The sequence below is a fragment of the Gallinula chloropus genome (assembly GCF_964237585.1).
Source record: "Gallinula chloropus genome assembly, chromosome: 1".
NCBI classification, from domain to species: domain Eukaryota; kingdom Metazoa; phylum Chordata; class Aves; order Gruiformes; family Rallidae; genus Gallinula; species Gallinula chloropus.
The window spans coordinates 115,776,264-115,794,147 of record NC_140085.1 but is presented as its reverse complement, the minus strand read 5'-3'; the positions used below and the strand labels follow the sequence as shown (position 1 = coordinate 115,794,147).

Sequence of the window (17,884 nt, the reverse complement as noted above, 5' to 3'; positions counted from 1 at the left end):
AGCTTTAAGGCTTACTGAGAAAAAAAAAAAAGGAGGCAAATTTAAAAGTATATATAGTTTTAAAAAAGCATGTTATGAATTAGTCTTGTCCTGTAACCCTTCAAATATTTCTTTTCAAAGACCTGAAAGAAGAGACTAAAGCTGCTTTTTCTCACAAAGCTTTGTGCAAATTTAAGGGGTTCTATCCCACCCCTTCACCCACTTTCTTCCATGCTCTCCTCAAGCCTGAAGTAGAGGTCAAAGCATATTGCTCCCAGGTTTGCTCCACTGGTGCACCACATTCCTACAGCTCGATGGCAGCCAGTGTACACACTTGCAGAGTTAGCCACAGTCCCCTTGCTTTCTAACAGGGAGGAAAAGGTCACAATTCAGCAACTTAAAATCATGGCAAGAGGTGACTGCAGGAGTCCAACATGAGCATTCCTAGAACAAAAATACTTACAGGGTGTTTCAGACATGACCGAAATACAGCAGTAACATAGCACAGCTTTTAGCTGTGAATGGAGTTGGCAATATAGGCAATTATGCAGGTGCAGCATTGTCTGCATTTTATTGATATGTTCGTACATTAAAAATGCACCCAACAGCTCAAATGCAAATAAGATTTCAAATGAATGTAGAAATAAGTTTTCAGTAGCTGATACTTACTCATCAAATCTTTAAACATAGTTTTCTCGTGTGTTAGAAGATGATCAATAATGGATCTCCAACTGAATAAGATACAGAAGGAATTAGACAACCAGAGAAAACTTTGGTATCACTTCACCTCAGAAAAGATTTTTGTCAAATGTTTCACAGAAGGAAACAGTTTCCAAAGGGTCTTCAGTGTGCAGCCTTTTCTCTGGTTTAACACATGCTGCATCCCACAGCCCTACAGTATGCAGCTCCCTAGTCACTAGGGGGACTATCACCATAAGGTGAGTTTATCCTTACACATTATAATGAAAACTTAAGTGCTTATAATGCATTTAGTAGTGGCCAAGACCCATTTTTTAACATTATTACATGCTGTATCAAAGTACTAAAAGTAATTTTATTTCCAATATTAGCCATTCTCCTTTAAAGCCTTTCTTTGCAAATTCAGCATAGAATCTTGGATTGCTATGATGTCACATCTTACTGAGTGCATGAAGTGTCCATCTGGAAAAAAGCTGGATCCATGTACAACTCGAGGACTTCTTTTTTCCAGGCTCGCTTGGTATAGGCGTATCCACTCAATGAGCTGAGCAGCTGAGCACCAGCACGGAAACTAGGAATGTTGTAGGCACTGGGGGAAGAGAACAATAGCGATAGATAAACAAACAAACAAATAAAAGTTAAGTTTATGTAACCAGAAAATAAAACTCTGGGGTTCCCCAGAACTTCTAGCCAAATTCTCTCAGTAACAGGCTATGTCTACATTAGCTCATAACTTGGAACAGGAGATCAATAGATCAACATAGCTTGTGGGGAAGCTCCTCACATTTCCAGTGTACCTGGTTTGGGGAAGTATTTTCAGATTAGATTTACCATGGCACAGCACTACCTGTCTCTGTTACAGGCGTGGCTCCAAACTGTCCAATAAGCTTTGCACCCTTGTCAGCAGACCCCTTTCATCTGTCACCCAGATAACACTAAGGTGTCAGTTCCCATGTCTTCATCACCTGTACAAAAATGTCACACACAAGCCTCTTTCTCCATGTGCCGCCCTATGCACCATCCCTCTCCAAATCTGGACACCAGGCTCCGCAAGGCACAGCAGGGGAGGACTGACGGGCTCAAGGCAAAGGGACCCTGCACAAACTAATGCTTGCTCTCTGGCACCTCAGTTTCACTGAGGACAGATCCAAACAGTGTCCTGCTACAAATCCTTTCCACAGTAACTGCTTTGCCCATGTCTGAACAGACGTTTCAGGTTGGGGAGGTGGTGCTCAGACTTGCAGGAACACCCCTTCTCCACCAAAAGTTATGCTGTCAAGGTCTTCTGTAGTGAGCTGGCACCACACCTTCATGGGAGGCTTCAGCAGCCCCTGTGCTTTCCGGATGGGGTTGTGGGGAGGCTACTGCTTTTTTCTGGAGCCCTGCAACTGAACTTCTGCCAATCTGGGGGTGACAGTGGCATGAAGATGGTCTTAGAGGTTATAGTCCAACTGCTGAGCAGCATGTATGAGTGACGTGAAAATCATACAGCTCATCTATGGGCCTGATGTGGGCTCTACATTCTTAACCAGTGGCCATCCTGTTGTGGTCATGGCTATGCAGGTCACAAGGACTGCTGGCCTTGCCAGGCTGACACTAGAGAACCATCAAAGAACATCTGTAGGCATCTCAGCAACTTCATCAGGACCCTGGTGTCCACATCTTTTGAACCATGTCTCAGATCAAAGGGCATAACAGTATCTTAACTGCAAAGAAAAAAAGAAAGCTGGCTGACTCCTGGTATTCAGACCTCCATTTGCACTGCAGAAGTCGTCCTTTATCCCAGTTCACAAGGACACCCTGGCAGCAGTAGTGTCCAAGCCAATTTTTACTGTGCCTTTTCCTCACATGGCACAGAGATGGAACAAACATTTGGCTTGCAGCCACTGGCTCACAGCAGGCCCAGCACGGCAGCACGATGCCAGCATTCCCAGGGACAGTTTCAGTGGTGACTGTACACAGGATCTGTTGCAAATAGTGAGGGCGCAGGATGCATGTGCACAGTGGTATATTCCCCAGCCAACAAGAGTGACATACACTCCATACGTCAAGAATCTGACTGACTTGGTTAGGGGTGAAGTAGGTAGAAAACACCATAATAGATACAATGGAAAAAGCACTAATACAACAAATAGAAAATAATAGCTTCCCAAAATTTCCCTGCATCATTTTTAATCCATCCCTCTTGAGAAGGAGCATGGAAATATCTTCAAACCCTGTTGCACCCTGTGGCTTGCTGGCTGTAATGCTCACTTTTCACCACCCATCATCACTTGCATGCCCAACCATATCTCTCTTCCCTGACCTTTTATGCCCTTTTGTGCTCTTTACACTGGCTGGTGTTTTTTCCCCTAATGGAATTAACACTTAGAGAATCTCCACTCCCCCGCGCAACCCACAAGCTGTGGCCAATGCTCTCCCACACCTCAGTTTGCTCAGAGAAACCTAGTAGCCAAAAGGTAGCAGCCAGGAGGAAGGGAAGCTTGATAACAAGCTGCAGGAGTAGCTACAACTCAGAAAAATGCAACTGTGGCGAGCAGAGGAGAGAAGGGGAAGGTTGCTTCCTGCTACTTGGCAGAGAACTGCAAACTAAAAAGAGGATTTGCTCTCCGTGAATAGCACTGGGAGAAAGGTGGGGAGAGAGGCGTGAGGAAGGCTGGGGAACCAAGACCAACTGCTAAGGCTCCAGAAGATGGAAAGGAAACCCCCACAGCAAGATGGAAAGGAAATCCCCACAGCAAGATGGAAAGGAAACTCCCTCCTGCTGTCCCTGTGGGAAAAGGGTTACGCTATTCTGCTGACAGAGGGTAGCATCCAGCTCTCCCACAGCTATGCTTGTGGCTGAGAAACTAAGCGGAGTACAGGGAGATACTGCGCTCTTCCTGCTTCGTGATGGGTGCTGTGACCAGCCCAGTGCTCTGCCACCCCATCCCACAGCCTCTCTCTGTTTCCTGACACACACAGAAAAAAGGGAGTTTTAAGTAAAGGCCCAAAACTGACATGGGAGGAACACCTACAGCTGAACAGAAACAACTGCCACAAAGCTCAGACGACAACAGGTGTCAGTGTCTGGAAGAAATACAGCTCCTGCCTTAGTAGAATGGAAACAGGGGAGAGGACAAACGGAGGAAAAAGCAAAAGCCTTACAGTGTGGTCAGAAAAATAAGGCTTAAGAAAAATCAAATGTGCAGAGAGAGAAGTCACCTGTGGTTGCGTAGGTAAGGAAACACATAGTAAAGCAAACGTGAAATCAATGGCACAGCCTTCTCCTTCTCGTCGCTCCGGTAAACCATGTCCAGAAGAGAAGCAAGAACCTTAAAAATAAAAAGAATGCCTCTTTAAACCTCTAGTTGGTATTTCTGACAAAAGGGGAAAGCATGCCATACTTCAGGCTAGAGTATGTGTGCACATGGCACGTGTCAATAAAGATTTAAGATGTCATTTAATCAACCAGGAAACACTAATGTTTTCATTTTTCTGCTTAATAACATTGATAAACAACCACCCCACAGGTAAGAGCAGCAACTAGAGAACTGGTTCCCACTTACTTCTGCAAGCAGAGAAAGAGCTTGGACACTGTATATTGAAGGAGCAGAGGCAGAAACCATTGAAGATGGGATCACTGATGTATCTAAAAGAGGCAAAATAATTTAGTTTTCCCCTCAGACATGTTTAAGTTTTGCCGCTTCCTAATTTTCTTCCCAAACAGAATGTTATTTACATTTTGGTACTACACCAAAGTGCTTCTGGGCCTGTTGCCACAGTGTCATACCTCATGGCCCATGCTGTTCTGTCCCATGTACTGCACACACCTGCAGGAAGCCTTCCTCTGTACACAACCTGCAGACAGTTACTACACCCACCTGGCCTGACACTGTCACTGGAGGATAATGCGTTTTAGGGGCTTTACTTTCCATCTGTATTACTCCTGTCACATGCAAACTACACACTACCAAACACCTTGTGCTCTTCACCAACGTAAGCAGAAGACAGAAAGCAGACAAAACCACATTACCATTCACATCTTCAATGTTGAAGTCATCTGGTAAAATCTGAGGCTGAGCTTTCACTTCCAAGTTGCGGCTCAGCCAGCTAGTCTGTTCCAGAGAAGAACCAGCAACAGTCCCTACAGCCTCCAAGATTTTTTGGGTCACCTCCTGCAATGTAACCAGACAACATGGCATCAGATGAAAGCTATCACCACTTAGCCAATCCAGCAATGTCATTTTTATATGAAACATGCCAGGAGGATCAAATGTAAGCACTTTTATCTCTTAGAAACAAATACTTCTCTGATTTAACTATCTGTGCTCTCAAGATAATAATTACTGCTCCCTTTAAATAAGAACAGGCAAGAAAACGAGAAGCAGGAAAAGCTTTAAATTAGCTTAGGAGGTTTTAGTCATCATTGTCCATGCAAGCCATTAACATTGCATCAACCTGGCATCAGTCCCATCACACTTTATACGTCATCTGACAGCCATCAAAGACATGATCTGAATTGTTCAGCCCTTCAGAAATGGTATAGCAAGGCCTGTCGTGTTTCAAACACTGCTGCTTTTTATTCATTTTGTATTTGGAGAACATTAAATAAGGCAGGGTTTTCTTTTATCCATCTGTTCATATTTAGGTCTTTCTATTAGAGGCAAGCAAGACATAGCATCAAACTATGTGCATAGTCACACTTCTGCATGTTTAATTCCCAGTGAAATGAAAAGCTGGTCACTCTTACAAAACCAAACCCCAAGTATCCAAAGCAAAGCAGAGGCCACTTGTGAAGAGGCTGTAAGATGGTAAGATGCCAAAACTGACTTTTTGTCATCATTGTTAGTTTGCTGGCAAGTCTCTGAAGCAGAGTGGAGACTCTATTTCTCTGCTGGCATACAAAAGTTCTATAACCATAACACTGTCTCAGCTCAAACATGGCAAGTAGGTTGGCACCCACCTAAATGGCACCCACCCAGGTAGTGATTAAACTGTGCTGGTGAAATCACAGTCAGTACAGGAAAAGAATCCTGCTCTGCTCAACCTCTTCTTTACCTAAAAGGTAAGCTGGGAGTCATTTATGTAGCCAAACACAGCTATAAGCTTCCAGGATAACTATGCTAATGATTTTCCTAGATAGTTTTGAGATTGTCCACGACATGAACTCATGGACATCATACTTGTGCTATGATTTAAATTCTGAGAAAAATAATAAAATTACCCAGGGAAGTGGTGGCTGCCCCCTCCTTGGCAGTGTTCAGCGCCAGGATAGATGGGGCCTTGAGCAGCCTGGTCTAATGAGAGGTGTTCCTGACCATGGCAGGGGGTTGGAACTTGATGATCTTTAAGGTCCCTTCCAACCTGAACCATTCTATGATTCTATGAGAATGTGTCCACTCACACACTCTAAAAAGCACAGGTGAACTCAGATACAAGTGCAGATGAGGCCATCTCCACTTTTACTTAGATGCACAGCGCCAGATTTATGAACTAAAAAGTGTATATGTACACACTGTACCTGCAAGTCTTTTTGGTCTTTTTTGTTTTCCAGAGTAGGTGTCCTAGTCACAAAGTCGTTGAGAGTACTGTGGGAAAAATCAGTTCACCGTGAGTTAGTAACTGGACAGGTCTACTAGGGCATCTAAAACCCTTCCTTCTCTCTTACACAGTACCTGAGAAGAAGAAAGTGTCCAGGAGGAGCCAAGTTCAACTGCACAGACTCTTTGAGAAGTCCTAATAAGGACTGGAAGTTCTCCTGCAAGGCTGAGACAGGCAGTCTGCCAAAGAAACAAAACCAAAACACACCCAAGCCCGAAGTTAGAGTTCAGAAAAAAGCAAAGAACCCCAACATACACGGGTAACTAGGTGGCCTAAATGCTTCCATGAAGATCCTTGCTATTTGATCCTACCCCTTCCTGACCGATCCAACAAGATGGTACAAGTACCCAGCAGCAGAAGCAAAGGCTAGCAGCACATGCAGTGTGCCAGCCAGCACCGCAAGAGGGCTGGGTCTTCAGGGGGAGAAGAGGGATAGAGTTTAGCTACTGGCTCCACTGCATGCCGGCTTACTTTATCTCCACAGCTTAGTGCATACAGTATATTGTACAGCCTGATACATCCCAAGGCTACTGTATAAGAAAAGCCAAGTATGTGAAGAGGAGTTTTGATCAAAAGAGTACTCCCAACCAACTGCCTGACCCACTACCTGTCCATCCCAGACTGCAGCCACAGCAGTGTCACTGAATTCAGAAGCTCTCTATCCATTCATCTGGCGACACAGAACAGGTAAGGAGAAAGATGATGAGAAATTATAGAAGCATGTTGCCAATGAGGTGCCTGAAGTATAATGCTCTGTTAGAGTGAAATGAGGTTTTCAGACTGGCATTATCAACAGATCAATGGAACAGAATGTCGTAGCCCAGTTATTTTGTGTCTACCTGTCACTTAACAGTGAGGTGGCAATAACCATTTCCCACAAAAAGGTGTTCGGTGACATTGCAGCATGAAGATCAAAGCAAAGCAGAAATAGTGATGCTGGCTGTTATCCTAACTAGAGTCAAACAGAAAATTCTCTTTTATAACAACTGAATTACCTTTGAATGAAAGCATAACTGAACTGCAGCACCGGAATATCTACAAGAGAAGATTTCTGAAAAATAAAAGCAAAACTGCAATTATTTGCCATCAGGAAAAAAAAAAAAAGAAGGTCCAAGCTCTTGAGTATTTCTTTTAAATGGTTAACAGACCCTTCTTAGAAGCCACTTGTACTCCAACAAATGACCAACTATAATAAAACTATCTACACAGCAGTATGAGAGAATTCAGAGCTTAATAGAGGACCCTAACTCAGAAACAGTCATGATACTTTGGAGTGTCTGTTACAGTTTATTCAGAGCTGTAGAAGCTCTTGCAACAGCATTCAGAGCAACAAAACTGTTTTCCTCGAAAGCCAACCGGAAGATTCAATGAGAAGTATTTTTAACCCTTAGAAATGAGTCATTGAGTTGTGTATTTGCAGCAGCTTTACAAAAACTGTCAGCATCTTCAGTACTGGAGAACCTCAAACCTTTTCATTACCAGAAAATTCTCTAGCAGAATATTCTGAAGGACTGCTTACATTGATGGATTAAACCACAGAAAACTGTGTTCTGGAAAACCCAACTTACTCAGCAGCAAAAGAGGACCACACATTTATAAAAAACCCACCCCCACCTAAAACTTCCTCTCTAACAATATTTACACGACACACTGAATAGAACCAGAAGGGATCTATTAAGAAAATGGAATTATCTTCATGGTTACCTCTTCACCCTTGATTTGTGATGGTTTCTTCACTACCTCTTTGACCAGATGTAATATAGTGTCAATTTTCAGTGTGTTAAGTGCACATATTAAGTCCACAAGAATAAGCTGAGATGCACTAGCCACTGGAAGAATCTGACAAAACAAAACAAGAGACACAACCCTCAGATAATTGTACAAGGCAAAATATGAAGTTGAAAAAAGTTTTTTTATGTGATTACTCAAATATGAATATTTTGTAAAAAACACAAAACTTAAATTAGACAAGTTAAATCAAGCATGCAGCAATTTGCCACGTGCAGATCCTCTCCCAACACATTCATGAAATCAACTTCATTAGGCAGAAAAGGTGTTCTACTCTGAATAAATGTTTAGTGCCAGAGAATACTGCAACTCTAACCTTTCTCTGGAAATGGAACTGATTCAAGGTCTTTAAAATATCATCGGCAAATTGCAATCCCAAGATTACAATCCAGTATTCAATTAAAAAATTATACTACTATCAAACAGGCTGCCACATTGGCCTTTTTGTTTGATTACTTATTTAGGTTTAATTTTAGCCCTGATGCTTTGTGGAATTACCTATAAATAAGAGTGTTCCTGATTTTTCAGTGGCTTGCCACTTGCATGTGTAAAAAAGCCTGAAGAATCTATAAACAAGCCCAGAGTTTAGAACTGATCATATAAATATAACATCTACATTAAGACTAGAAAACTAATGGTGCCTTTCTTTAGCTTTACCTTGATTTTACTTTGACTCCTATGGGGTTTCTTGCTATTCCACACTGCTGCAATTGCTGCCATCAACTGGATTCCAAGATGTGCAGTCAAGGGATTCATGAAGTCCAGTATTTTAGTTCTTAATGTCTATAGAGGGGGAAAAAACCCATACAGTTAATGTTAAATTTCACAAGGCAAAGGCCATCCCATAGTCTGTAAAACATTCTTCCTTTTCTGAAGAAGTTCAGAAAATACACAACTACAAAAGATCTTTTTATATACTTGGCAGTCAAACTAGTTTGATAATTTATTTAGGAGTTAGTGTGGCCTTCTTACAGATGGAAGGCACATGTGTTGCAAAAGAGATTGCAAAATATTAAAATAACTTATTGTGTTACATTCTCTCTTCTCTGACAGACTTTTTTTCATTGGTATCATTTTCCAATATCCACAGAAGAAGGGAAAATATCTAGGATTTTTATTCCTTCAGGTACATGATCTGCTGCCTGTGGAAGCTGCAGACCATTCAGAGGTGGTTGGCTCCACAGCAGCTACTAACAGAAGCTCACAGAAAAAGCAAAATCTTAAACAGATCAGGAGAGGGTGCAGATGGGCAAAAAGAACAGGGAAAAATCTAAATTTGTAGGTGGATAATGTGTAACCCATGACGGTTCTTCAAAAATTCTTTATGGTCCAATATAATTCACATGGCCCAAACCAGAACTATTCCTATGAACTCTGTTAAATGCACTGGTAAGGGAGGGGATGACTGGGATGATGAGGTACATGGCAGTTTAAATGAATTCCTACTTTGGTTGCTTTAAAGTAGACGGAAGAAGAGCCTTTAGTTGTTCCAAAAAAGTCTGTTGGTCTTTTTTGAGAGTCTTCCCTCTTTATAACACTCCAGAGAAGAGACATGGTATTAATGATGCGAGGCAGTTCTTCCAAAATAGCATTCCTAGCATTTCTCAGGTTTGCAGGTTCAGTTAAATAAGATGACTAGAAAAAAAACCAGAAATATTAATATTGCAATACATTATATTATGCACCACAGTGTGACTGCTCTTATTCTATAATTAAAATTATAGTCAACTTCTATAATAACCACTTTAAAAATAATTCAACCATTCTATTTCTGAAATATACTGCTGCTATTAGTGTCTACTGAATTTGCTGTTCACTATTTTGTCATAGTGATGATTGATTTGTCTTGGAAATTATTAGGATAATAACCTCTTCTGACAAATGTTATAGGAATACAAACTGTACAGAACGCATCAGCATGTTATGAACTCAAAAGAAAATAGAAGACTTTTGTAATGGCAGAGCAACTGTAGACAAGTTACACAGGACTAATATTTGTGTGACCAAGACTATCATGAATATCTCCTGCTTAATATTAACTTTGCTAATGAAGTTTCAAACAAAAAAACCCCAAGTTCAGGCCCCCTCCCTTACACATTCACTTATTTCACTGCTTTTGGTGTGCTATGAGGCTTCTTTAAGGTTATCTTCTTGTACCAGTGCTGCTTCGCTACTTATATTCACCCCTGAATGATGAACTGATGCCAAGGCATCAAGCAAGGGATCGGCATTAAGCACTTACCTTTTTAGTCTGACTAGGGTGATCCAGAAGGCAGAAGTGGCCAATGGTTGTCAGACCTTCCAAAAGGGTTAGTGGGTAATCAGGCGTAACGTTTTCTCTTTTAGAAGTAAAGCTTTGGAAGAGAGGAAGGGAAAAATAGAAGTTAGCTGGCCAAGTGGTATTTTCTTGACTAAAAATCAGAAATTATGCTTGGACAACCCCATTTCCTTGCCTTTTCGAGTATTATTCATCACCTGACCCTAAATCCTTAGCATTCGATTATTTTTTCCCTATTACTTTCACTTACTGCCTGTTCTGAACAGGCTCCCTGTATTTTTCTTCTTCAAGGTGTCTCTCCTTGATTAGTTCTCCAAAATCCTCAGTCTTGCCAAAACTGGGAGCTGCTTTTTTACCTGTGTGGTAGGCAGAGGGGGACAGGAAGTATCACAGCTTCTGTTCATTTCTGCTGCTGGTCCCTTTTCCTCTCTTCCTCTGATGGTAGCAAGCCCTGCTGCAACAATACTGCCTCCACCTTCCCTGGGCTCAGGGGACAGATATACATGTGCAGTGGGGTTGGAGGATGAACCCCTGGGAGCTACAACACTAAACCAGTAAGTTACTCTGTAGTAAGGGGAACTTTTCAGCATAATGAAACCCACCACACCACAGACTCTTACCTTGCAGATGTTTTTGCAGATGTCTTCACAGCTTCATTTTCATACTGTTTGACAAGCTCATCCAGGTTTTTACAGATCTGTACAATAAATGGTGCCACAGTCCAGCCCAAAGACTTCCCAAAATAAGGCAGGGAACACGTGACTAACCCTACCCAAGTGGGATGCATCCCATAGCCATACTCTGGTTGCAAACCTCTAACCACAGCAGAGACAAATAATCCCTGTGAAGTTATTGGGTGTGGATAAACATACTGCATTGCACCAATAGCCTGCTGGAAATTAAGAGCCTGCTGCCACTCCTTAGAGAGGTCTGGCTGATCCTCTTGCTCCTCATGAGTTTGCCCAAGATGGTGCTCCAAGACAATCAATACTTGCAAGAGCTTCAGCAACTCGATCTGGAGTGGGTGTTCGCTCCATATTTGATCATGCCCAAAATTGATTAGGCTCTCTTCAAAGAGTTCTTCTTCAGCAACATTATTAACCCCATCTGCCATGAGCAGTTCATACCGTTTCTGACTCGTATACATAGATGCAGACAAAGAAAGAAGAACAAACTCCTGAATTTTGCATCTTCCCAGCAAACTGCGTATGAACTCCACATTCTTATTCTCTGCAGCCTTTGCCATGGTAGCTAGCTGGGTCATCATTCTAATCAGGACTTCCACACTTTTCACCTGAACATCTCTGTTGCCAAGCACATCTCTCTGGGTGACCTTCAAGTAGCATGGATAATACGAGCGCAGAAAGCTGAGACAGAGGTAAGTGAGCAATTCTATTAGAAGAGAATGGGGACACATGGTTGGGGACTGAGTCTGAAGCTTGCCATAAAAACTCTGCCCTACAAGGGCTTCCTGATGGCGAGCTAAGAGATTGTATATAAGATTCAAATGTGCTGTGGAGCTGGTATCCATACTTGTACTAGCTACAGCTTCAATAAATTCTTTAGGGTTTGTTTTAAGCACTGCCTCCAGAACAGAAAAAGCATACAGTACCCTCTTAGAATCGTAAGGCTGCAAATACAACAGCATGTGTTTGAACAGCGCCTCAATCATCTCCTGTTTCTCCTTTTGCTGCTTGAGCAACCTAGAATGGGTAATTTCCTGGAGCTCCAAGTCCACCTCTTCGTCGCTTGACAGAGACTCTGATGCTTGGGTCCTCTCAGAGTCAGCACGCACAAGGTTTAGCGCCACACTGGATCTGGAGCTTTCGGGAAGGAACGCATTGAGAGAACTCACATGGTTTGTGGTTTCTTTGCCATCAGTTGCACCGCTGTCATTGTCCTCGTTGCTCATTTCTTGCAGCTCCAGAGAAGGAGAAAAAGAGGATGTATTTTCACTGTCATGGCCTGTGCTGGTGTCTGCTGATTCTGTGTGCTCACTATTATCTTGGTCACCATCTGCTTCATGTGAAGTTACTGGATTACAAAAGCCATTGTTCTCAGACTGTTCTGTTTTTAACTCCAGCTTCTCTGGATCTTTTTCCACTTCTGCCCAAATTGCTTCTCTATCCACAGTAGTAAACTGGCTGAACGGAAGGTTTTCATCAAAATTGCTCTCAGAGATGCCAGACTCTTTCAAAGAGGCCTTCTTCTTGCAAAGCCAATCATGTATATCTTCTGAAAAAAAGTATGTTTTTCTTCAAAAAGAGCATAGAATTGTCTATTTCACACAACAGGCTTTATATTGAATAAATCATTGTACGAGGAGAAAAAGGTTAAAAAACTACTCTGGTCTCCTGTACTAATAATTGTAACAAGTGGAGCTAAAAAACCAAGCAGAGTTCAGGCAAGAATTATCTTTGTTTTTAGTGTGGTAGAGCAGTCCTAACCTATGGCAGCTCAAGAGAACAGGAACAAAACATAAAGCACATGCTGTTTCTCTTATGCTGTGACTCCCTAGATGTGACAACTTTTTTAATGCTTCCTGAGCATAAAATGTTGTTGAAGTCAGGATAGAAATGAGAAGGATGGGAACAGAGGGATTCTGTGGACTTTTTTTTATTTTAAGAGCTAATGTTTTCCTTGATTACATGCTATGGGAAAAGAAAGGAGGGCATTAGCTCTGTGTATAGCATCTAATTAACACGTCCCTTTGGAAGCTACAAATGTCTACCATCTAACTATGTGCCAATCAAGACAGAAAAACAATTATGCAAGCCACCAGCTGGGTTAACAGTAATGAGACAGACAGGTGACACAGAAGTTTCTCTACACAAAACTACCAGGACACTTCTCCACTGCCTTTCTGCTCTGCTCCAAGAAACAACCTTGACTACTTGGGCCAAATGGTGCAGTGTCTCACATCCACACCACTCTCAGGAGTCCCAAACTTGAACGGCCTGCCAGCCTTCGCGGGACTCCACGGCTGGAGCAAACCCAGGCTCTATTCCCGTTTCAGTCTTCCTCAACTGCTCCCTGCAGGTATTCGTCACTCTCGTCTGTTCTACATTTGACACAGTTCATGCATGGGTCACAATGATTCTCACTACAGGACTTAAAATGGGTATCTTCCAGCCGTCAAATTTAGCCCATCTAGGCAAAGATGCCTCGCCACCTTTCTAAATTTGGGTGGCTAGAGGTCATCTTCAATTCTAAACTACCCTCTCTGCTTCTACATCCTAGCTCTGGGACACTCAGGACATATGCCACAAGGACTCAGATCTCCTCTTGAATCAGGATGGATCTTTTTTGGACAAAGACATGTTTGTTTTCAGAAGTTAGTAGAGTTAGGCTGGTTTGGCTTTGTTTGTGTGTGTGTGTGGCGTGCCCTAAACAGAAGAAATTCTTCACAACCTGTCTGACTATTTTAACATGATGCTGAGCAAGTCATTAACAAAAAATATTCTGAATAAAGAAACCTGTTGTGAAGGTGCATGGTGTGCTGGGGGAAGAGTGGGTGGAGAGACTGAGATTTTCCTGTCCATCCTGCCTACTGGAACAGTTCCTGGACTGACACAGTCACCAACCTGCTCTCAGATTTCATTTGGTTGCAGACCTAGTTTTGCTCGAGAAGGGATCCTGTGAGCAGTGAACACACATGCACCATGGATCATCTGGGTATGGCAATGAGAAGTGAGGGACAGGATCCCAGAGCAAAGCAGGGAGCAATCCAAATCAACAGTGTAGGTGCAGCCACCATAATAGCAATGATCATTAGGCCTTCTGCTAGCATGACTTACTCCTGAACTCTCTTTTAGGCATCACTAGAAGTACTTGGATGGGGGCAAATCTATGGAACTGAGACGAGACAACTCAGAGTACTAGGATGCCATGGTACTTCCGAGGCTGCCTTCAGTAGGTGTTCAGGAGTATGCAATGCTATGTTAGCACTTACAGTTTCAGTCCAAGAACAGTTTTACCTGCTGAATTTTTCTGTTTGATGTAGTGGATGGACGTGCGCTGTGTCTTTGGATGAAGCAGCAGCAGCAGGACTGGTTCCAGAATCCGTGCCACGTCATTAAGTGAAAGAGCACGGATCAGCCAGCCCTGCGCTGCAGCACCAATTGCGCCATCTGAGCAATTGAGACTGTCCAGTACCACAAACAGAGACCTGAGTGGAGAAATCAGAACGGAGAGGCACAATTGAAATCCCTGGAAAAGTTAATGCAAACAACAAAGTAGTGGCAGGGAACAGACACAGTGCATGTTCAAGCAAGCGCCAGCCAGTGGCTCCTGTCTGCTAAGGACAGCTTGGTCATGCACGTTTTCCTGAGCTGAGGTTCAGTACGCATGCGTTTGGGGAAGCAAGGCCATACATAGACTCACACTCTAGGAGAGCAGCATAGCTTAGAGTTCTTTCACATATTTACTTAGAAAAACTCTTAATGCTTTTGTCTCATTTCATACAAAGATTATGATCTTGTAAATAGGAAGTAAAACTAATTTTCTTTTTTGCACAAGTAGCTGGTTCTATTTTCTTTGGAGAAAAAAAGTTGTAAGCCACTCCAAGAGAAACAAAATGTCTGCTGTGCAGAAACTTATCTGCAAGCTACTCTTCATGTATGAAGCTCTTTCAATTTTTACAGAAACCTCATTCACACAAGAAAGTGCACCATGCACACAGAGTGCTTTGCAAAGGTAACAGTGCAAGAAAGGTGAAGATCTTCCTTTTGCTCATTTTTTGTTCTCTCTACAGAGAATTTTTTCACACCTCAGGAAAAAAAGGAAAAAGAACAAAGCATGATATAGTTAAATATATAACTGTAAGTCTAAGCCAGTGGAAATGGAAAATACCTATCAAAGGACCGATTGTGAGTAGTCACTCTGCTGCCTTGGATCTCTCTGGTCAGATGCCACATGACAGAGAATCTGAACAGCGCTTCCAGCCTTGTCCCCTTTGCAAGGAAACAAGACAGATACAAATTTCTTTGCAGCATTTATCACCAAGTAAAGTTTTAGTACTTTTTAAACCTCTAGTAGAACACATTTATTATGTAGATGACTGTTAACCCTCTCAGGTAGTTTGAGAGAACTTTTCTGTTTTGCAAAAGACTAAACCAAAACGCCACGTATCCATGAACACACAACCAGAACTTAACAGCCACTGTGCTTGTAGGAGCAAAAACCAGATGTGCCAGCACACCAAAAGATCTATTTCAGGGTTCCTGTGTATAAACGTTTCAGTCTTACTCTGGTGTTAGGGAGGTTGAAAAGGTAGATGACAAATGATATATTAGGTATTGTATATTAGGTAGTGTTTACTACTCTTAACTTTGTTTGAAAGCTTTTAAAAGATTTCAAAACTTTTAAGTTTCAAAATTGCAAGAACAAAGGTATGAAAACAATACTGAGAACTGAAGGTGGCTGGTTTAAGTCTTATTGTGCAAGGCACTTCTGACAATTATACTCTAAGTTATTAAAGAACTGTTTGTTCTGTCATTAAACCAGGCAAGTAAAATAATTAATAACTGGCTCACTTAAAATACAACTTATTATGAGAACTAAATGCTAAGGTGGACACAGGGTCAACATTATGTTGACATACACTCACAAAGTAATAAAGTCTGTTGCTGGAATAGGGAGTTTACAAAACCAACACAAAGCAAAATGATTTTAGTCATTGATGGAGCTGGGTCTGTTGGAAGTACTGACAAAAACTGCAAGATTTTAGATACTACATGATTTGAGCTGAAACTAAAAAAGCTTCAGCACTGACTGACAGAGACTGTATACAGGGATAAAGTTTAGCTGTAGTCCCACCACAAATAAATCCTAGGGAACTGTAAAGGTGTGGACAGCACCTGTCAGACTCTTGGAAGACAGAGAACCGTGGGAGTGAAAACGTGGGGTGGAAGGGAACTGGAAGCAGTCTGGGAAGCACTGGAACAACTCTACAGTGATTAAGGGGCTTCAGTGAATACAGGACTTACTTTATCACGATCCAAAAGTGCATGGCAAATAATGTCTTCACAGATATTTGCTGATGGTGCCAAGCAGTGCAGCCTGTAGAACAGTTCCACACAGGCAATATGGTGCTCCCGTGTCTCTTTGTTCAGCTGATTCCAGAGCACACAGGCTACTCTCTAGGGAAAAAATATCAACAACTAGTATTACTACTACTAGCCATTTCTTCCCTGAATTAAAAGCTTTCCATTTCGTAAACGCCCTCTGTTACCAAAATGGATTTCCAAATCATCTTGGTTTAGCAAAGAGCAAGAATTGAGGTCATACACTCAGACCTAAAGGAATGCAACTTTCCTACCCTAGTAGTGCAGGTAATTTGCATGGATGTGAGCCAGAAGTTATTCTGCTTCTATTTATTTTCTGGGTCAAAACCTAACAGATTGCATGTGTGTCAGGCACAGCAATTAGAAACAAGAAAAAGATCTTGGAACCAACCCTTATACTAACACTACAATCAATAAATGTTCAGGAGAAGGAAAGCATCTTTGAAATACATATATTCAAAACAAGAAGGACAGAATGTTTTCATTATTTCATTACTTCCATTATTTTGTTATTCACCCACTATTTTTCTCTTATCTGAAAACTTAGGGCAGTATCAAAACTCTCCAAAGCGTAGCTTTCAAGTCAATGAAACCAAACCCTTCAAGTCAGAAATCAACTATACCAATCCCCTTGAAGAATTTGGGCACAAAACCAAGTGGCAATTTGAAAACAACCTTCCACTTTTGAACATCCTGTTGGGAAGCACACAACGAAGAATGTCATTGCTTTCAAGTGCTTATGGAAGCAAAAAACGGTCACGTGTCATTGTAACACAAACATGTTGCCCCCAAACATCCATGCAGACAAAATTTACTCTCCCACCCCATCCTTAGAGCGTAGTTGGGCAGTAGAAAAGAAGAAAAAAAAATAACTTGGCACCTGGTAGAAATCTGTTTTCTCTGAGATGATCTTTAGAACTCCAGGAGCAATGGGAGGAAGAGTAACCATCTGCAGCTTTCCAAAGAAGGGGTTGTGGCCAGACACTTTGTACCGCTTCATTCTGTCCTCTATCACAAGTGCCAGCGACTGGGAATGGTTGATCACCTCCAGCAGCGTGAAGATGGACACATTCTGAACATAGCAGTCACTCACACAACAGCATATTGTCATTAGGGACTTCAGCCACAGAGGGAAGCTGGCATCACAACCTCCTCAGAAGACAAGTGAGAAAAAAGTCTTTGAATAATCTCAAGGTTATGGACATATTTTCAAGAATTGTTCAATCAAGCCCAGAGGACCAAGAGACAAAAATGACTCCCGACATCCAACTGTCATGCTATCATCAAGTGCCTTGCTACAGAAGGGACTTGCTTCAAAACAAGTTATATTCTTGTCCCTATTTCCCCAGCAAGAAGCTCTCACAGGACCTCAGTAACACAGTAGCCAGAGGATTTCCACTTTCCGGTTTATGTTTGTTCACAACTATTTTTTACAGCTGCCCTTTTCCAGCCACCACTGTCAAAAACAAAACCAGAGGTCTGCTGATCCAAG

General features: G+C 42.0%; 1 protein-coding gene across 3 annotated transcripts in view; it reads right to left on the bottom strand.

The window, feature by feature from the left end:
* DOP1B (DOP1 leucine zipper like protein B) overlaps positions 1-17,884 on the bottom strand; it is a gene marked incomplete at its 5' end in the record, with an annotated part of 47,092 nt that overhangs the window by 4,247 nt on the left and 24,961 nt on the right. For 2 of the 3 annotated variants that reach the window (XM_084279283.1, XM_084279282.1), the window contains 17 exons: positions 649-710; positions 1,121-1,267; positions 3,883-3,992; positions 4,227-4,309; positions 4,694-4,835; positions 6,182-6,248; positions 6,336-6,440; positions 7,257-7,312; positions 7,966-8,100; positions 8,707-8,832; positions 9,496-9,684; positions 10,292-10,403; positions 10,948-12,562; positions 14,305-14,495; positions 15,179-15,279; positions 16,315-16,467; positions 17,273-17,544. In XM_084279283.1, coding sequence (XP_084135409.1) covers positions 649-710; positions 1,121-1,267; positions 3,883-3,992; positions 4,227-4,309; positions 4,694-4,835; positions 6,182-6,248; positions 6,336-6,440; positions 7,257-7,312; positions 7,966-8,100; positions 8,707-8,832; positions 9,496-9,684; positions 10,292-10,403; positions 10,948-12,562; positions 14,305-14,495; positions 15,179-15,279; positions 16,315-16,467; positions 17,273-17,544 — 3,666 coding nt within the window. The remainder of the gene's footprint in view (positions 1-648; positions 711-1,120; positions 1,268-3,882; positions 3,993-4,226; positions 4,310-4,693; positions 4,836-6,181; positions 6,249-6,335; positions 6,441-7,256; positions 7,313-7,965; positions 8,101-8,706; positions 8,833-9,495; positions 9,685-10,291; positions 10,404-10,947; positions 12,563-14,304; positions 14,496-15,178; positions 15,280-16,314; positions 16,468-17,272; positions 17,545-17,884) is intronic. The other variant, XM_084279284.1, reaches the window with a different exon arrangement.